General features: G+C 44.9%; 1 protein-coding gene across 1 annotated transcript in view; it reads left to right on the top strand.

Moving 5' to 3' along the window:
- Window positions 1–18439, top strand: part of drc9 (dynein regulatory complex subunit 9) — a 30899-nt gene extending 12460 nt beyond the window's left edge. The window contains exons 5-10 of the mRNA XM_084148356.1: window positions 10512–10593; window positions 10779–10940; window positions 11886–11960; window positions 12430–12561; window positions 17602–17703; window positions 18062–18439. Of these exons, the coding sequence (XP_084004482.1) occupies window positions 10512–10593; window positions 10779–10940; window positions 11886–11960; window positions 12430–12561; window positions 17602–17703; window positions 18062–18169 (661 nt within the window). The 3' untranslated portion in view covers window positions 18170–18439. The remainder of the gene's footprint in view (window positions 1–10511; window positions 10594–10778; window positions 10941–11885; window positions 11961–12429; window positions 12562–17601; window positions 17704–18061) is intronic.
- The last annotated feature ends 2084 nt before the right edge of the window (window positions 18440–20523 follow it).

Genomic DNA, 20523 nt, shown 5'->3' with positions numbered 1-20523 from the left:
AGAGAACTAGAATTATTGTTTACAGATTCTTTCTCAAATACTCTGACAGAAAGCCTCCACCTCTTCTGTTGGCCAACCAGAGCAAAGGACTGAGTGTGGTCCAGACTCCATTTCAGCCAATCCGTTGGCGCGGGGGTTGGTCTCAACTCCTTGGCACTCCATTTGTTGCCAGGCATAGTTGCTATGATAATAACCTGCGGAGTCAGCACCGAAAATACACAATTCCACTGTACCCATGTTCAAGGACAGTTTCACAGACAATGAAGAGAGAGTGTTCTTATCTGTAAGAAATACAAGTCTTATCTGTCCTACCCCTAACGTTCCCTGTGAAACAATCCATATCAGTACAGTGCTCCTCATTAATGCATTCCTTCCAAGCTATTCATCACATACAGATCCAATTAAAAAATTAAACCCAACATGCTAAATGCTGTTTTCCATTCATCCCCCTCCCTAATGCGCACCAGATTGTACGCGCTCCTGAGATCCAACTTTGTGAAGAACCGCGCTCCGCGTAATGATTCTGTCATAGTCGCAATCAGTGGAAGAGGGTAACTGTACTTAACCGTGATCTGATTGAGACTACGGTAATCAATACACGGGCGCAAACCCCCGTCCTTCTTCTTCACAAAAAAGAAACTAGAGGAAACCGGGAAAGTGGAGGACCGTATGTATCCCTGTGCCAAGGACTCGGCTATGTAAGTCTCCATAGCCGCTGTCTCCTCTTGAGACAGGGGATACACACGGCTCCGCGGAAGTGCCGCTCCTGTTTGGAGATCTATCGCACAATTCCCCTGTCTATGAGGTGGTAGCCGTGTTGCCCTCGTTTTGCTGAACACAAGTGCTAAATCCTCATATTCAGGGGGAATGCGCATTGCGGGCACTTGGTTCGGACTCTCCACCGAGGTCGCCCCTAAGGAAACACCTAGACATCTCCCTACACACTGGGCAGACCACTCCATAAGAGCCCTCTGTTGCCACGCAATGGTAGGATCATGGGCGCTTAACCAGGGAAGCCCCAGCACCACGGGATACGCAGGAGAGTCAATCAGATAAAACTGAATGATCTCCTCATGACCCCCCTGCGTCGTCATCTTAAGTGGTGCTGTGACTTATCTGATCAACCCCGACCCCAACGGCCGGCTGTCTAGGGCATGAACAGGAAAGGGGGCTTCTACCGGCCGAAGGGGAATTCCTAACCTATAACAAAATGCACGATCAACAAAATTCCCAGCTGCGCCTGAATCTACTAGCGCCTTATGCTGGGAATGAGGTGCCACCTGTGGAAATCTCACAGGTATACACATGTGACCAACAGAGAGCTCTGGGTAAGTGGGGCGCCTACTCACCTGGAATGACTCCCCAGTGCGTGACCTGTTGTCCCCTCTCCCAGGAGACCCTCCCCAGCACCTGGCCGCGGTGTGTCCTCCACGGCCACAGTTGGTGCAGGGGATGGCCCCCCTCGGGCTCTCTCTCCTCCTCTCTCTAGCGCCAGCACCTCCGAGCTCCATGGGAATCGGCTCGGAGGTGCTGGAGGGTGGAATGGACGACCCCCACTCGGGACGTCCGCGGGTAGCCAGCAGGGTGTCGAGACGGATGGAGATGTCCACCAACTGGTCGAAGGATAGGTTGGTGTCCCTGCAGGCCAGCTCACGACGAACGTCCTCTCGTAGGCTACACCGGTAATGGTCGATGAGGGCCCTCTCATTCCACCCCGCATCCGCCGCTAGAGTCCGGAACTCCAGGGCGAACTCCTGTGCGCTCCCCTTCCCCTGTCGGAGGTGGAACAGACGCTGTCGGAGGTGGAACAGAGAACTCCGCGTAGGTGGTAGCGGCGTCTATTCCCCTCCATTCGGCGTTGGCCCACTCCAACGCCTTGCCGGATAGACAGGAGATGAGGGCGGAGACGCTCTCGTATCCCGAGGGCGCTGGGTGTATGGTGGCCAGGTAGAGTTCCACCTGCAGGAGGAACCCCTGACACCCGGCTGCAGAACCATCATATGCCCTCGGGAGCGAGAGCCGAATGCCACTGGGTCCCGGTGCTGAGAGTGGAGGACTGGCCGTTGGTTACGGGATGGTGTGAGAAGGCGTGGGCACCTCTCCCGTAACCAACCGGCGCAGAGTGTTGGACACCTCGTTCATGGCGGCCCCAAGTTGCCGGATCATGGTGTCTTGGTCGCTGATCCGATCCTCCAGCGACTTGGGTGCCGCCACTGCTCCTGCTGACTCCATACTGGTGTGTTGTTCTGTCAAGGCTGAGGTGTATGTGGTGTGGGAGTCATGCGCAGGACACCGAAGCTTAGTCCAACAAAGTTTACTTGTGAACCACAAGGCAAAGATACAAAGAACGGCCTCAAAACGACAGAGGCGAGCAATTACGCAACTATGCGTAAAACAACAAAACAGAGAAAAACACGCAGCACTACGGACAGGCGAAAAACAACACACAACCTAACCAATACAACACAGGCAACTTATAGAACACGTAATCAGACACAAACGGACACAGGTGTGACAGACAGACAAAAGCAATCACACATAGAAACATTCAACGGTGGCAGCTAGTACTCCGGGGACGACGAACGCCGAAGCCTGCCCGAACTAGGAGGAGCAGCAGCCTCGGCAGAATCCGTGACACGCTTCTTTGAAAATAAATTATTATATATATCAACCCTACAAGCAATACAAGACTGTATTATTATGGTGGGAGATTATAATACAGTTTTAAATACCTCTATGGACCGTAAAGGAAATCACACTACAAACTATCACCCTCATGCACTTAAGGAAATCCCGAATGTCTTGGAATATATATATTGGAACGAGTGGATATATGAAGGCTTAAATATCCTGACCTAGTGAGATATACATGGCGTACGCTTAATCAAGCTAGTCGTCTTGAATACTTTCTTATGTAGTCAACCAAAAGTTTAAAAAGTGTTGATATGGGACAGAATGCGGTTGGACCATCAAATAATTGGCATACATATCAAAGCCTATTGGATGATAACTTGTTTTTAACTAGGACAGAATAAATTTTTTCCCCAACATAACATAGGTACAGCAGATCCCCTTATTGTATGGGACACTTTTAAATGTGCCTTTAGAGGCCATGCAATTCAGTACTCATCTCGAAAACAAAAGCAATTTAGGTCAAAATAAATAAATAATAATATGCCATTTAGCAGACGCTTTTATCCAAAGCGACTTACAGTCATGCGTGCATACATTTTTTTTGTGTATGGGTGGTCCCGGGGATCGAACCCACTACCTTGGCGTTACAAGCGCCGTGCTCTACCAGCTGAGCTACAGAGGACCAATTTGGACTATTTTGTGTATGTCCATTACATGAAATCCAAATAAAAATCCATTTGAATTACAGGTTGTAATGCAACAAAATAGGAAAAACGCCATGGGGGATGAATACATATTACATATTAACAAAGGAAATGGAAGGACTAACAGTACAGATAGATAGTGATAAAAATCTGTACCATAGAGGCACAGAATAAGGTAGAGGAAAAACAAAAAGAAATGGAGGAATTTATTCAAGAAAGATCAAGTGTAATATATTATAAAAAATAAAGCGAACTGGATGGAATATGGGGAAAAATGCACCAAATCTTTTTTAATCTTCAACATAGAAATGCTACCAAAAATAATTTACTGAAACTTGTTACAAATGACGGAGTCACCCATGATTCACCAAACTATATTTTGAAAGAGGAAGTAAAGTACTTTAAGCATTTGTTTTCGTTTCAGTCTCCTCCATCTCCACTAACCAAAGCTAATTGTATGGACTTTTTTTCTATTCATAATGTAAAATTAACAGCTGTACAGAAAGTCTCATGTGAACGCGAAATTACACAGGAGGAACCTCTTGATGCAATTAAAGCCTTTAAGTCCGGGAAAACTCCAGGGCTGGATGGCATACCAGTGGAGGTACAGTGGGGAGAACAAGTATTTGATACACTGCCGATTTTGCAGGTTTTCCTACTTACAAAGCATGTAGAGGTCTGTAATTTTTATCATAGGTACACTTCAACTGTGAAAGACGGAATCTAAAACAAAAATCCAGAAAATCCCATTGTATGATTTTTAAGTAATTAATTTGCATTTTATTGCATGACATAAGTATTTGATACATCAGAAAAGCAGAACTAAATATTTGGTACAGAAACCTTTGTTTGCAATTACAGAGATCATACATTTCCTGTAGGTCTTGACCAGGTTTGCACACACTGCAGCAGGGATTTTGGCCCACTCCTCCATACAGACCTTCTCCAGATCCTTCAGGTTTCGGGGCTGTCGCTGGGCAATACAGACTTTCAGCTCCCTCCAAAGATTTTCTATTGGGTTCAGGTCTGGAGACTGGCTAGGCCACTCCAGGACCTTGAGATGCTTCTTACAGAACCACTCCTTAGTTGCCCTGGCTGTGTGTTTTCGGTCGTTGTCATGCTGGAAGACCCAGCCACGACCCATCTTCAATGCTCTTACTGAGGGAAGGAGGTTGTTGGCCAAGATCTCGCGATACATGGCCCCATCCATCCTCCCTTCAATACGGTGCAGTCGTCCTGTCCCCTTTGCAGAAAAGCATCCCCAAAGAATGATGTTTCCACCTCCATGCTTCACGGTTGGGATGGTGTTCTTGGGGTTGTACTCATCCTTCTTCTTCCTCCAAACACGGCGAGTGGAGTTTAGACCAAAAAGCTCTATTTTTGTCTCATCAGACCACATGACCTTCTCCCATTCCTCCTCTGGATCATCCAGATGGTCATTGGCAAACTTCAGACGGGCCTGGACATGTGCTGGCTTGAGCAGGGGGACCTTGCGTGGGCTGCAGGATTTTAATCCATGACGGCGTAGTGTGTTACTAATGGTTTTCTTTGAGACTGTGGTCCCAGCTCTCTTCAGGTCATTGACCAGGTCCTGCCGTGTAGTTCTGGGCTGATCCCTCACCTTCCTCATGATCATTGATGCCCCACGAAGTGAGATCTTGCATGGAGCCCCAGACCGAGGTTGATTGACCGTCATCTTGAAGTTCTTCCATTTTCTAATAATTGCGCCAACAGTTGTTGCCTTCTTACCAAGCTGCTTGCCTATTGTCCTGTAGCCCATCCCAGCCTTGTGCAGGTCTACAATTTTATCCCTGATGTCCTTACACAGCTCTCTGGTCTTGGCCATTGTGGAGAGGCTGGAGTCTGTTTGATTGAGTGTGTGGACAGGTGTCTTTTATACAGGTAACGAGTTCAAACAGGTGCAGTTAACAGGAGAACAGGAGTGCTTCTTAAAGAAAAACTAACAGGTCTGTGAGAGCCGGAATTCTTACTGGTTGGTAGGTGATCAAATACTTATGTCATGCAATAAAATGCAAATTAATTACTTAAAAATCATACAATGTGATTTTCTGGATTTTTGTTTTAGATTCCGCCTCTCACAGTTGAAGTGTACCTATGATAAAAATGACAGGCTTCTACATGCTTTGTAAGTAGGAAAACCTGCAAAATCGTCAGTGTATCAAATACTTGTTCTCCCCAATGTATGTACGTACGTATGTACGTACATACATACATACACATATATATATACACACACTGCTCAAAAAAATAAAGGGAACACTTAAACAACACAATGTAACTCCAAGTCAATCACACTTCTGTGAAATCAAACTGTCCACTTAGGAAGCAACACTGATTGACAATACATTTCACATGCTGTTGTGCAAATGGAATAGACAACAGGTGGAAATTATAGGCAATTAGCAAGACACCCCCAATAAAGGACTGGTTTTGCAGGTGGTGACCACAGACCACTTCTCAGTTCCTATGCTTCCTGGCTGATGTTTTGGTCACTTTTAAATGCTGGTGGTGCTTTCACTCTAGTGGTAGCATGAGACGGAGTCTACAACCCACACAAGTGGCTCAGGTAGTGCAGCTCATCCAGGATGGCACATCAATGCGAGCAGGTTTGCTGTGTCTGTCAGCGTAGTGTCCAGAGCATGGAGGCGCTACCAGGAGACAGGCCAGTACATCAGGAGACGTGGAGGAGGCCGTAGGAGGGCAAAACCCCAGCAGCAGGACTGCTACCTCCGCTTTTGTGCAAGGAGGAGCAGGAGGAGCACTGCCAGAGCCCTGCAAAATGACCTCCAGCAGGCCACAAATGTGCATGTGTCTGCTCAAACGGTCAGAAACAGACTCCATGAGGGTGGTATGAGGGCCCGACGTCCACAGGTGGGGGTTGTGCTTACAGCCCAACACCGTGCAGGACGTTTGGCATTTGCCAGAGAACACCAAGATTGGCAAATTCGCCACTGGCGCCCTGTGCTCTTCACAGATGAAAGCAGGTTCATACTGAGCACATGTGACAGACGTGACAGAGTCTGGAGACGCCGTGGATAATGTTCTGCTGCCTGCAACATCCTCCAGCATGACCGGTTTGGCGGTGGGTCAGTCATGGTGTGGGGTGGCATTTCTTTGGGGGGCCGCACAGCCCTCCATGTGCTCGCCAGAGGTAGCCTGACTGCCATTAGGTACCGAGATGAGATCCTCAGACCCCTCGTGAGACCATATGCTGGTGCGGTTGGCCCTGGGTTCCTCCTAATGCAAGACAATGCTAGACCTCATGTGGCTGGAGTGTGTCAGCAGAGGAAGGCATTGATGCTATGGACCGCCCGTTCCCCAGACCTGAATCCAATTGAGCACATCTGGGACATCATGTCTCGCTCCATCCACCAACGCCACGTTGCACCACAGACTGTCCAGGAGTTGGCGGATGCTTTAGTCCAGGTCAGGGAGGAGATCCCTCAGGAGACCATCCGCCACCTCATCAGGAGCATGCCCAGGCGTTGTAGGGAGGTCATACAGGCACGTGGAGGCCACACACACTACTGAGCCTCATTTTGACTTGTTTTAAGGACATTACATCAAAGTTGGATCAGCCTGTAGTGTGGGTTTCCACTTTAATTTTGAGGGTGACTCCAAATCCAGACCTCCATGGGTTGATACATTTGATTTCCACTGATAATTTTTGTGTGATTTTGTTGTCAGCACATTCAACTAAGTATTTAATAAGATTATTTCATTCATTCAGATCTAGGATGTGTTATTTTAGTGTTCCCTTAATTTTTTTGAGCAGTGTATATACATATATATATATATATACATATATATACACATATATACATATACAGTGAGGGAAAAAAGTATTTGATCCCATGCTGATTTTGTACGTTTGCCCACTGACAAAGAAATGATCAGTCTATAATTTTGTTCAAATAAACCTACCATTAAAATTATAGACTGATCATTTCTTTGTCAGTGGGCAAACGTACAAAATCAGCAGGGGATCAAATACTTTTTTCCCTCACTGTATAAGGTCCCACAGTTGACAGTGCATGTCAGAGCATAAACCAAGCCATGAGGACGAAGGAGTGTAAAATTCGTCTGTCCTCAGTTGCAACACTTACTACCTAGTTCCAAACTGCCTCTGGAAGCAACGTCAGCACAATAACTGTTTGTCGGGAGCTTAATGAAATGGGTTTCCATGGCTGAGCAGCCGCACACAAGTGTCGGCTGGAGTGGTGTAAAGATTGCTGCCATTGGACTCTGGATCAGTGGAAACGCGTTCTCTGAAGTGATGTATCACGCTTCACAATCTGGCAGTCTGACGAACAAATCTGGGTTTGGCGGATGCCAGGAGAACGCTACCTGCCCGAATGCATAGTGCCAACTGTACAGTTTGGTGGAGGAGGAATAATTGTCTGGGGCTGTTTTTCATGGTTCGGGCTAGACCCCTTAGTTCCAGTGAAGGGAAATCTTAACTCTACAGCATACATTGACATTCTAGACGATTCTGTTCTTCTACTTTGTGTGAATACTTATGTAAATGAGAAGTCTGTATTTAAATTTCAATACATTTGCCAAAAAACATGTTTTCACTTTGTCATTATGGGGTATTGTGTGTAGATCAGTGAGATGTTTTATTTATTTAATCAATTTTGAATTCAGGCTGTAACACAACAATGTGGAATAAGTCAAGGGGTATGCATACTTTCTGAAGGCACTGTGCAGTGCATTCGGAAAGTATTCAGATCCCTTGACCCAAATTTATAAAAATAAAAAAAACTTACCTTATTTACAGACCCTTTGCTATGAGACTCGAAATTGAGCTCAGGTGCATCCTGTTATCATTGATCATCCTTGAGATGTTTCTACAACTTGATTGGAGTCCACCTGTGGTAAATTCAATTGATTGGACATGATTTGGAGAGTCACGCACACCTATCTATATAAGGTCCCAAAGTTGACAGTGCATGTCAGAGCAAAAACAAGCCATGAGGTCGAAGGAATTGTCAGTAGAGCTCCGAGACAGGATTGTGTCGAGGCACAGATCTGGGGAAGGGTACCAACACATTTCTGCTGCATTGAAGGTCCCCAAGAACACAGTGGCCGACCAAACTGAGCAATCGGGGGAAAGGGGCCTTGGTCAGGGAGGTGACCAAGAACCCGATGGTCACTCTGACAGAGTTCCTCTGTGGAGATGGGAGAACGTTCCAGAAGGACAACAATCTCTGCAGCACTCCACTAATCAAGCTTTTATGGTAGAGTAGCCAGACGGACGCCACTCCTCAGTAAAAGGCACATGACAGCCCGCTTGGTGTTTGCCAAAAGGCACCTAAAGGACTCTCGGAACCATGAAACAAGATTCTTTGGTCTGATAAAACCAAGATTGAACTCTTTGGCCTGAATGCCAAGCCCCACATCTGGAAGAAACCTGGCACCATCCCTACGGTGAAGCATGGTGGTGGCAGCAGCATCATGCTGCAGGGATGTTTTTCAGCGGCAGGGACTGGGAGACTAATCAGGATTGAGGGAAAGATGATTGGAGCAAAGTACAGAGAGATCCTTGATGAAAACCTGCTCCAGAGCGCTCAGGACATCAGACTGGGGCGAAGGTTCACCTTCCAACAGGACAATGACCCTAAGCACACAACTCCCCAAAGACAGGTGTGCCAAGCTTGTAGCGTCATACCCAAGAAGACTCGAGGCTGTAATCGCTGCCAAAGGTACTTCAACAAAGTACTGAGTAAAGGGTCTGAATACTCATGTAAATGTGTTAATTCTGTTTTTTAATTTCTTTTGAAATTTTCAAACATTTCTAAAAAAAGATTGATTGTGCCATGGACTTCTTTCTCGACGAGGCTAGGTCAAATCCAATACATTACAACACAGTGAGACCCTCTCTATTTTCAAGTATTGTGGTGGCAGCATCATGTTATGGGTATGCTTGTCATCAGCAGGGACTGGGGAGTTTGTCAGGATCAAAATAAATATTAAAGCAGCAAAGCCCAGGTACAAAGTTGGAGGAACCCCTCCCCTCCCCTCCTCCCCTCAGTCTTCGGAAAAAGTAACCCTGGGATAGTTTTATTTTTCAGTGAGAAAAGTACACAAATGTTAATGCCAAAGACACACCAGAAAGGCTTTCCAAGAGGTGTTGAGTGGTCTAGTCTCAGTCCTGAGTTAAATTTGCTTGAAAATCAGAGACATGGTTTGAATATTGCTGTCCATCAATGATTCCCAACCAAATGTAATGAGCTTGAGCAACTTTGAAAAAAACAATGGATAACACCTTCCTAATATTGAGTTGTACCCCCTTTTGCCCTCAGAACAGCCTCAATTCGTCAGGGCATGGACTCTACAAGGTGTTGAAAGCGTTCCACAGGGATGCTGGCCCATGTTGACTCCAATGCTTCCCACAGTTGTGTCCAGTTGTCTGGATGTCCTTTTTGGGTGGTGAACCATTCTTGATACACACAGGAAACTGTTGAGCGTGAAAACCCAGCAGTGTTGCAGTTCTTGACACATTGAAACTGGTGCGCCTGGCACCTACTACCATACCCCGTTCAAAGGCACTGAAATCTTTGGTCCTGCCCATTCACCCTCTGAATGGAACGCATACACAATCCATGTCTCAATTGTCTCAAGGCTTAACTTGTCTCCTCCCCTTCATCTACACTGATTGAAGTGGATTTACCAAGTGACATCAATAAGGGATCATAGCTTTCACCTGGTCAGTCTACATCATGGAAAGAGCAGGTGTTCCTAATGTTTTGTACACTCTGTATGTTGCCCTAAGAGGTGGTAGAATCTTAATGAAAATCATTCACAGCTGTAATGGTTGCCAAAGGTGCTTCCACCAAGTATTAACTCAGGGGGGTGGAGACTTTTCACATTATGGTATTAATTGTTTTGGGGTGGGGGGAGAATTTTCTATAACCTTCTTTCACTTTGAAATGTGGAGTAGATTATGTAGATCTGTAAAAAATGTAATTAGATTACATGTTAAGGCAGCAAAATGTGGAAAAAGTTGAAGGGTAGTATAGACGTTCTATAGACTGTATATCCTGTGTTCCACCACCTGTTGATTCGTTATCTCATTCTCTTCTGGTTATGATAGGGTCAGACTACTCACACTTACACATTGGGCCTGATTGCTGTCTGTGTGTATTGCAGGGAGGAGGAGGGCCGGCGGAGGACCAAAGCTCTTCAGAGACAGCTGCTTGACATCCGCAAGGAAAAATCTCTGGAGCTGCAGGTACCATAACTGAGGAGGACAACTGAGACACACTCCTTCACGTGCCCAATATGATTAGCAATCTAGTAATGGGCTACACATTGACTGACTCTTGGTGGTGCTTGAAGTGCCTTGAGGACATCAGACGTCGTTGTCTTTGAAAATCGGGGTGAGGCTTAGAAACTGTCTTAATGTCGTCCCTTTAGCGACGCGAGGAGATGACTGCCCACCTGAAGGACCAGCTACAGGAGATGAAGGCTAAGACTGGACTGGAGAGGAAATATGTGAAGAGCAGCGCAGAGCTGCTAGTATACCAGGGACAGAAGACCAACACACACGCTGAGAAGCAGCTGGAGGATGAGATCAGGGTGTGTGTGTTTTTGTGAATCATCCCCTAGCCCCTAAGGCTGTGTTTACACAGGCAGCCCAATTCTGATCTTTTGCCCAATTAGCGGCAAACATCTGATCTGATTGGTCAAAAGACCAATTAGTGGCGAAAGATCAGAATTTGACTGCCTGTGTAAACTGGCGAAAGATCAGAATTGGGCTGCCTGTGTAAACGTAGCCTAAGTGCCTCATGCAGGGGCGGATTGGCCATCTGGCAATTCTGGCATATGCCAGATATGCTGGACTATTTTTATGTTGGATGGGCTGGTCGAAATTGACACACACAAATATTATTTATATAAAGACATGGCCGGCGGCCCATGGGCCTGTTATGATTTGTTGTACAGATTTTTGTTCAATTTCTATGTTATACTAATCTATAATGAGCCTTTGGCTGATCAGTGGGCAACGGCGATCTAGTTAATATGTATTGAGTTTACACTTCCTCAGATGTTGAACCCCAAGTTAATTAGCCTATGATATTAGTTAGTGCACATAAAGATGTTTTTAAATGTTATGTGTCAGCACTGCTCCCTGTGTCTAAGTAGGGTCAGGGTGTAGGGTGAATGTGTGGGGTGTGTGTGTGTGTGGGGGGGGTGTGTGGGGTGTGTGTGTGGGGGGTGAGTTGCCGGCGTACGCAGTGATATGGGCTGGTGTGGATGAAATGCCAGGGCTGAATTCTTGTCCCAGTCCGCCCATGTAGATCTGATAGAATTGGGTAGGGATTGCTTTTTTGCAAATACCTACACATTTCTTATAGCTATCCCATCCTTTCAGATCTACACAAGTGGCTAGGGGGGGTTGTTTCTGGGCAGAGCCTTTGGTGTGACTTGGCTACAGACTTTGTAGTAACTGAGAGGTTTGGCCGTACAGAGATGGTTACCATTACATGTGTATATGTGTAATCATTGTTCCTCTGTCCTCAGCTACTGCAGGAGAGGTTGGAGGAGGAGAGGAGAGTTCATATGGAGATGGAGACTTTCCTCAAGGAACATCAGACAGTATGTGTGCAGTGATGATTGGAAAATGGCATGACATGACTCGTGTATTGGAGCATAATTTAACTTTTATGCGACATATATATTTGGTGTAGTAGGGTGACTTGGTACGTTCTTTGAGCTGCCATCCTAAAACATCTAACGCTTTTTTTTTATTGAGATAGTAGAATCCCAAATCAATCCCTAGCCCCTGTTCAGGGGTCGGCAACCTTTACGTCAGGAAGAGACGTTTGTTTTGTTTTTTTATCACAAAAAACGAGAGTTGGGGGAGCCGTACAAGAAATTGATGAGCCCTTGTCTAGAGCAATAGCGGCCATAGCTGGGATTCAGCTCCACGGACAGCAGCCCATCAATTCACTGCAAAATCGGACATTCAGAACCATATAACAGTGGACAGCGGCCGTCAGCCATATTTGGCTGTCAGGTGAAGCCGCAACAATGTGTGTAATGTGTGTTTGTGTGCGCCCTTCAGAGTCTGGGGGAGAAGCTGGAGGTGTGGATGGAGCGCTATGAGAGAGACATGGAGGACAAGCAGCAGGAGCTCAACAGCCTGAGGAACAACAAAGCTAACAATCTCTCCCAGCTCCAGGAGTTGGCCAAGAAGGTGAGGACAGATAGCCTGGGTCGATTTCATTAGGCACCAAACAGGGGGAAAAACGGACTGAAACAGGGACTTTTCTAAAAAGAAACGGTCGTTTTCATTTTCCGTTGCATAATGTTTTGCTACAGTGTGCCCTAATGAATACAACCCTGGTCTGCATGGTTCGCAACCCATTGCTCCCTGTAGTATACAGTTCAGCGCACTGACATTAGGTAATGAATAGCATAGTAGGCGTGATATACACTGAGTATACCAAACATTAGGAACACCTTCCTAATATTGCCACCATGCCTAAGCCTAAGATCACCATGTGCAATGCCAAGCCTCGGCTGGAGTGGTGTAAAACTCGCCACCATTGGACTCTGGAGCAGTGGAAACGCGTTCGCTGGAGTGATTAATCCCGCTTCACCATCTGGCAGTCCGACGGACAAATCTGGGTTTGGCGGATTCCAGTAGAACGCTACCTGCCCCAATGCGTAGTGCCAACTGTAACATTTGATGGAGGAGGAATAATGGTCTGGGGCTGTTTTTCATGGTTCAGGCTAGGCCCCTTAGTTCCAGTGAAGGGAAATCTTAACGCTACAGCATACAATGACATTCTAGACGATTCTGTGCAACAGTTTGGGGAAGGCCCTTTCCTGTTTCAAAGCGAGGTCCATACAGAAATATTTTGTCGAGATCGGTGTGGAAGAACTTAACAGGTCTGCACAGAGCCCTGACCTACTCCCTTCACAGAACAGCGCAAACTGGCTCTAACCAGAATAGAAAGAGGAGTGGGAGGCCCTGGTGCACAACTGAGCAAGAGGACAAATACATTAGTGTCTAGTTTGAGAAACAGGCGCCTCACAGGTCCTCAATTAGCAGCTTCATTAAATAGTACCCGCAAAACACCAGTCTCAACGTCAACAGTGAGATATGGCTTTTCTTTGCCTAGAAGGTCCCGCCTCTTCACTGTTGATGTTGAGACTGGTGTTTTGCTTCTTTAAATCAGCACAATAGTTTTCAGCTGTGCTAACATAATTGCAAAAGGGTTTTCTAATGATCAATTAGCCTTTTAAAATGATCAACTTGGATTAGCAAACACAACGTGCCATTGGAACACAGGACTGATGGTTGCTGATAATGGGCCTCTGTACGCCTGTGTAGATATTCCATTAAAAATCAGCCGTTTCCAGCTACAATAGGCATTTACAACATTAACAATGTCTACACTGTACTTCTGATCAATTTGATGTTATTTTAATGGACAAAAATACATTTAAATTCAGTTTTTCACAATTCCTGACATTTAATCCTAGTCAAGATTCCCTGTCTTAGGTCAGTTAGGATCACCACTTTATTTTAAGAATGTGAAATGTCAGAATAATAGTAGAGAGAATGATTTATTTAAGCTTTTATTCCTTTCATCACATTCCCAGTGGGTCAGAAGTTTACATACACTCAATTAGTATTTGGTAACATTGCCTTTAAATTGTTTAACTTGGGTCAAACGTTTCGGGTAGCCTACCACAAGCTTCCCACAATAAGTTGGGTGAATTTTGGCCCATTCCTCCTGACAGAGCTGGTGTAACTGAGTCAGGTCTGTAGGCCTCCTTGCTCACATGCGCTTTTTCAGTTATGCCCACAAATGTTCTATAGGATTGAGGTCAGGGCTTTGTGATGGCCACTCCAATACCTTGACTTTGTTGTCCTTAAGCCATTTTGCCACAACTTTGGAAGTATGATTGGGGTCATTGTCTATTTGGAAGACCCATTTGCGACCAAGCTTTAACTTCCTGACTGATGTCTTGAGGTGTTGCTTCAATATATCCACATAATGTTCCTTCCTCATGATGCCATCTATTTTGTGAAATGCACCAGTCCCTCCTGCAGCAAAGCACCCCCACAGCGTGATGCTGCCACCCCCGTGCTTCACGGTTGGGATGGTGTTCTTCGGCTTGCAAGCAACCCTCTATTTCCTCCAAACATAACGATGGTCATTATGGCCAAACAGTTCTATTTTTGTTTCATCAGACCAGAGGACATTTCTCCAAAACGAACTATCTTTGTCCCCATGTGCAGTTGCAAACCGTAGTCTGGCTTTTTTATGGCGGTTTTAGAGCAGTGGCTTCTTCCTTGCTGAGCGGCCTTTCAGGTTATGTCGATATAGGACTCGTTTTACTGTGGATATAGATACTTTTGTACTTGTTTCCTCCAGCATCTTCACAAGGTCCTTTGCTGTTGTTCTGGGATTGATTTGCACTTTTCGCACCAAAGTACGTTCATCTCTAGGAGACAGAACGCGTCTCTTTCCTGAGCGGTATGATGGCTGCGTGGTCCTATGGTGTTTATACTTGCGTACCATTGTTTGTACAGATGAACGTGGTACCTTCAGGTGTTTGGAAATTGCTCCCAAGGATGAACCAGACTTGTGGAGGTCTACAATTATTTTTCTGAGGTCTTGACTGATTTATTTAGATTTTCCCATGATGTCAAGCAAAGAGGCACTGAGTTAGAAGGTAGGCCTTGAAATACATCCACAGGTACACCTCCAATTAATATGCCATTTAGCAGACGCTTTTATCCAAAGCGACTTAGTCACGTGTGCATACATTTTTACGTATGGGTGGTCCCGGGGATCGAACCCACTACCCTGGTGTTACAAACGCCATGCTCTACCAATTGAGTAACATAGTGACTCAAATGATGTCAATTAGCCTATCAGAAGCTTCTAAAGCCATGACATATTTTTTCTGGAATTTTCCAAGCTGTTTAAAGGCACAGTCAACTTAGTGTATGTAAACTTCTGACCCACTGAATTATAAGTGAAATAATCTTGTGTCATGCACAAAGCAGATGTCCTAACCGACTTGCCAAAACTATAGTTAAAGAAGAAATTTATGGAGTGGTTGAAAAACAAGTTTTAATGACTCCAACCTACGTGTATGTAAACTTCAGACTTCAACTGTATGTATGTATGTGTATATATATATATATGTATGTATATATATATATATATATATATATATATATATATATATATATATATATATATATATATATATACATACATACATACATACATACATACATACACACTGCTCAAAAAAATTAAGGGAACACTTAAACAACACATCCTAGATCTGAATGAATGAAATAATCTTATTAAATACTTTTTTGTTTACATATTTGAATGTGCTGACAACAAAATCAGACAAAAATTATCAATAGAAATCAAATTGATCAACCCATGGAGGTCTGGATTTGGAGTCACCCTCAAAATTAAAGTGGAAAACCACACTAAAGGCCGATCCAACTTTGATGTAATGTCCTTAAAACAAGTCAAAATGAGGCTCAGTAGTGTGTGTGGCCTCCACGTGCCTGTATGACCTCCCTACAACGCCTGGGCATGCTCCTGATGAGGTGGCAGATGGTCTCCTGAGGGATCTCCTCCCAGACCTGGACTAAAGCATCCGCCAACTCCTGGACAGTCTGTGGTGCAACGTGGCGTTGGTGGATGGAGCGAGACATGATGTCCCAGATGTGCTCAATTGGATTCAGGTCTGGGGAACAGGTGGGCCAGTCCATAGCATCAATGCCTTCCTCTTGCAGGAACTGCTGACACACTCCAGCCACATGAGGTCTAGCATTGTCTTGCATTAGGAGGAACCCAGGGCCTACCGCACCAGCATATGGTCTCACAAGGGGTCTGAGGATCTCATCTCGATACCTAATGGCAGTCAGGCTACCTCTGGCGAGCACATGGAGGGCTGTGCAGCCCCCCAAAGAAATGCCACCCCACCCCACACCATGACTGACCCACCGCCAAACCGGTCATGCTGGAGGATGTTGCAGGCAGCAGAACGTTCTCCACGGCGTCTCCAGACTCTGTCACGTCTGTCACGTGCTCAATGTGAACCTGCTTTCATCTGTGAAGAGCACAGGGCGCCAGTGGCGAATTTGCCAATCTTGGTGTTCTCTGGCAAATGCCAAACGTCCTGCACGGTGTTGGGCTGTAAACACAACCCCCACCTGTGGACGTCGGGCCCTCATACCACCCTCATGGAGTCTGTTTCTGACCGTTTGAGCAGACACATGCACATTTGTGGCCTGCTGGAGGTCATTTTGCAGGGCTCTGGCAGTGCTCTTCCTGCTCCTCCTTGCACAAAGGCGGAGGTAGCAGTCCTGCTGCTGGGTTGTTGCCCTCCTATGGCCTCCTCCACGTCTCCTGATGTACTGGCCTGTCTCCTGGTAGCGCCTCCATGCTCTGGACAGTACGCTGACAGACACAGCAAACCTTCTTGCCACAGCTCGCATTGATGTGCCATCCTGGATGAGCTGCACTACCTGAGCCACTTGTGTGGGTTGTAGACTCCGTCTCATGCTACCACTAGAGTGAAAGCACCGCCAGCATTCAAAAGTGACCAAAACATCAGCCAGGAAGCATAGGAACTGAGAAGTGGTCTGTGGTCACCACCTGCAGAACCACTTCTTTATTGGGGGTGTCTTGCTAATTGCCTATAATTTCCACCTGTTGTCTATTCCATTTGCACAACAGCATGTGAAATGTATTGTCAATCAGTGTTGCTTCTTAAGTGGACAGTTTGATTTCACAGAAGTGTGATTGACTTGGAGTTACATTGTGTTGTTTAAGTGTTCCCTTAATTTTTTTGAGCAGTGTGTATGTGTGTATATATATATATATACACACACACACACACACACACACACACCCCCATTGATTCTCTAAGAATATAACTTATAAATGTGCATGAGTATAGTTCAACTGTCAAACCCCATCAAAGTTTGTTTTAACTCTGTTTGTAAACATTGTAAATGTAAATGGTTAAAACTATAATTTTGATATCATGGTCAGTACTTGCATACATTGTCTATATATATATATATACACTGTATGAATTTGAGATGTTACATTTCTCCAGCCCTATCACTCAGCTTTTTACTAAAACAGACTGAAATTGCCGCTTTAAGAAAGTATACCCGTATGGAATAGAAATTGTACTCTGGATATTGACTCGGTCTTTGTACTTTCTAATGTTCCAGTACAGAGACAGTGAGCAGGTGGTCATCGAGGACAGGTTGGAGAAAGAGGCCCGACGCAGGCAGCTGGAGATGGAACACATGGAGCGAGACGCAGCCACCAAGGTAATTATTGAACAATCTTCAATAACCATTGGGCTCTGGTCAAAATGTGTGCACTATGTAGGGAATAGGGTGTCATCTGGGACGTAGACTCTAAGCCCGGCATCTACTCCACTTGTCCAGCAAGGAAACCAATCTCATCCAGAGGCAGTGCAGTGTTTTGTGGCTTCCATCTTGGTTTATTGTTTAGATGAACGACTCGTTATTGTTGCTATGTTCCCCACGTTCTACCAAGTGATTTTCAGCTCTTATTCTCTGCAAGCCGGAAAAGAACACAACTGTACTCCTCTTCTTTTGTTTATTACACTAAAACGTTTTTTAATGATACTGAACCGTCTTATTCTCTGTCGGTCACCTGCAGATCCAGTCGTGGTGGAGGGGAACGTTAGTGCGACGCGGTCTGGGCCCCTTTAAGAAAGGCAAGAAGCCCAAGTCCAAGGAGGGAAAGAAGGGGAAGAAGAAAAAGTGAGGTGTCCCGGCTTCAGGAGCTCCAGTGAAAGGAAACCCAAACAAATCTCAATACAGACTTTTCATCAATGTTCAATTCCTGATTACAGACTAAGTCGATACTTGGCCTTTAGGCAAATATATCTTCAATGAGAACTGCTGTTTTTTTTTTCTTTAACAGAGTAAAGTTGGCATGGCCATTTTGAATACCACCATTGCAAGGTTCTTACTTATATGCAGTCTAACACAAGGGCAAGAATGGTAATAAACAAGCGCACTCATGAGACTGAAATGGGCAACTTTTATTAATGCACTTTAAAGAAAGCCAAATATTCATTCCAGAAAATAATTCAATTTTGTACATGTTTTCAGGGACAATTTCTCAGCAAACGGTGTAAAAATGTAAATTTAAAAAGACCACGTCGCGGTCATGAAAGAAGGTCCTCTCTGTATGTGGGAAGTAGTACATACTTGTAAACAAATGGAATGTATCTATTTTACTGTACAAATGTCACAGGGTCCAGACCCAGCAGTAGGGGAACATGATTTCTGCTGGAGAAAGCCCAAGTCAAGAGGAGGGGAAAAAACACAAATCTATACAATACATTTATAATAATATATTTAAATCACCTTTAACTTCCCTTTTCAGAACTCTGAGTCTATCTAAAAGAAAGTTAAAATGGTAAAAACATACCTCTGATATGGTTTTTCCCTTTAGAAGCTATGTAGGCAGATTCCCAGCCTACATAGCTTTTACTGTAGGGATGTGCATCTATGTAGGCTGCCTACATAGCTTCTGAAGGGAAAAATATATATCAGAGGTATGATTCTACCATTTTAACTTTATTTTCGATAGACTCCCGAGTTCTAAAAAGGGAGGCTGGGAATCTGCCTACAAGATCCCCGACCCCATCAATCAATGGTCCTTGGGTCAGTCTTGACCGCTCCATGGCTAGCACTCCTTCATCCCCCTCCCTGGGAACTAGAGGATATGTCTGCCTCATTAGAACTAAGAGTCAGTCAGTTAACCTGGCTTTCTGTAGGTAACACTGCTCTAAGTAGAGCTGGGTCATGTTCATTAGGGCATGCAACTCAACATGTTTTGCAATGGATAACGAAAATGAACGTTTCTTATTGGACAAGAACAGGTAGTCCCTGTTTCGGTGCGTTTTCTTCTGTTTGCTGCCTAATGAACACGACCTTGTCAATGGGGTTCACTAAGGACAGCGCTAGTGACGAATAAATACTGTTCCAGTCTGGCAGATCACTGTAACCGTTGCCAGACCAAATTAGCAATATGCACACCTCTGTGTGCAGCAAGAGCCACATGTGTCTATAAGATGTTATTGAACCATTCACTAAAAACAACTTGATCATGAAAATTGGAAAGGTGTCTTGAACACTGGCAATATCTAAATCTATAGACCCATTTGAATCTCATACAAGCTTAGCTACATGTAGTGATAAAAAGATGAGTTCTGTGCATGAGGGAGACAGTATGTCATATTCACTACTTCTTGTCCATGTTGAACTCAACTGTGAAGGTGATGAGGTGGTTTGTAAAAAAGACAAGAAAAAAATTAACAAAGTTTGTTTGTAGAAAAAATAAAAAAAGTAGTGTATGTTTAGCCCCAGTGCCTTAGCCCCAGAACCTGGCCGGCCCCAACCGCTCGTCAGTAGAGTGGACTACAATAAGAAAGAACCGTTACTGCAGGATAAAAAGACAGTGACGAATGCAAAGCTGCAGGCCTTGACGTCATGCTGTCAGTCAACCTGCCCTTGATTAGACTTGACTGAGCTGTGATCAAGGAAGAAGTTGCCTGTAAACACTGGTCTAGGATCAGCTTGAACCAATCCCACTCGTAACACAAACCCTTTAAGGGGCCTGTTTTGTTTTACTTTCCCTGGCCCAGTGTCTACCTACACCCTGGGGTGCAGTGTCCAATCCATGTAGCTACACGAGACCGCAACTCCTTGTGGCAAAACACATGAATTGCAGCTTTATATATGGGTGATTCTACAGAAGTGGTGCAAATTGCAGTCCCACCCACAAAAAACTATTTATAAAAAAAAAAAAAAAAAAAAAAAATTAAGTCTCTAAACTTAGGACATTTATATACATCTATCTAGTCTATCTGCAAACATTTCGGAGAAAATTTGTGAGCAAGTTGGTAAATCTTCATCTATTTTTAAATAGTGTCAGTACCGAACATCTAATATATCAAGACATTTGTAAAGTACGGTTTTGGGATGTACATACAGTGCATTCGGAAAGTATTCAGACCCCTTGACTTTTTCCACTTTGTTACGTTACAGCCTTATTCTAAAATGGATTCAATTGGTTTTTTCTCCTCATCAATCTACACACAACACCCC

This window comes from Coregonus lavaretus, assembly GCF_964263955.1.
Source record: "Coregonus lavaretus genome assembly, chromosome: 30".
Taxonomy (NCBI): Eukaryota; Metazoa; Chordata; class Actinopteri; order Salmoniformes; family Salmonidae; genus Coregonus; species Coregonus lavaretus.
The sequence above is the reverse complement of the archived record's forward strand: the minus strand, read 5'-3'. Positions and strand labels throughout refer to the sequence as shown.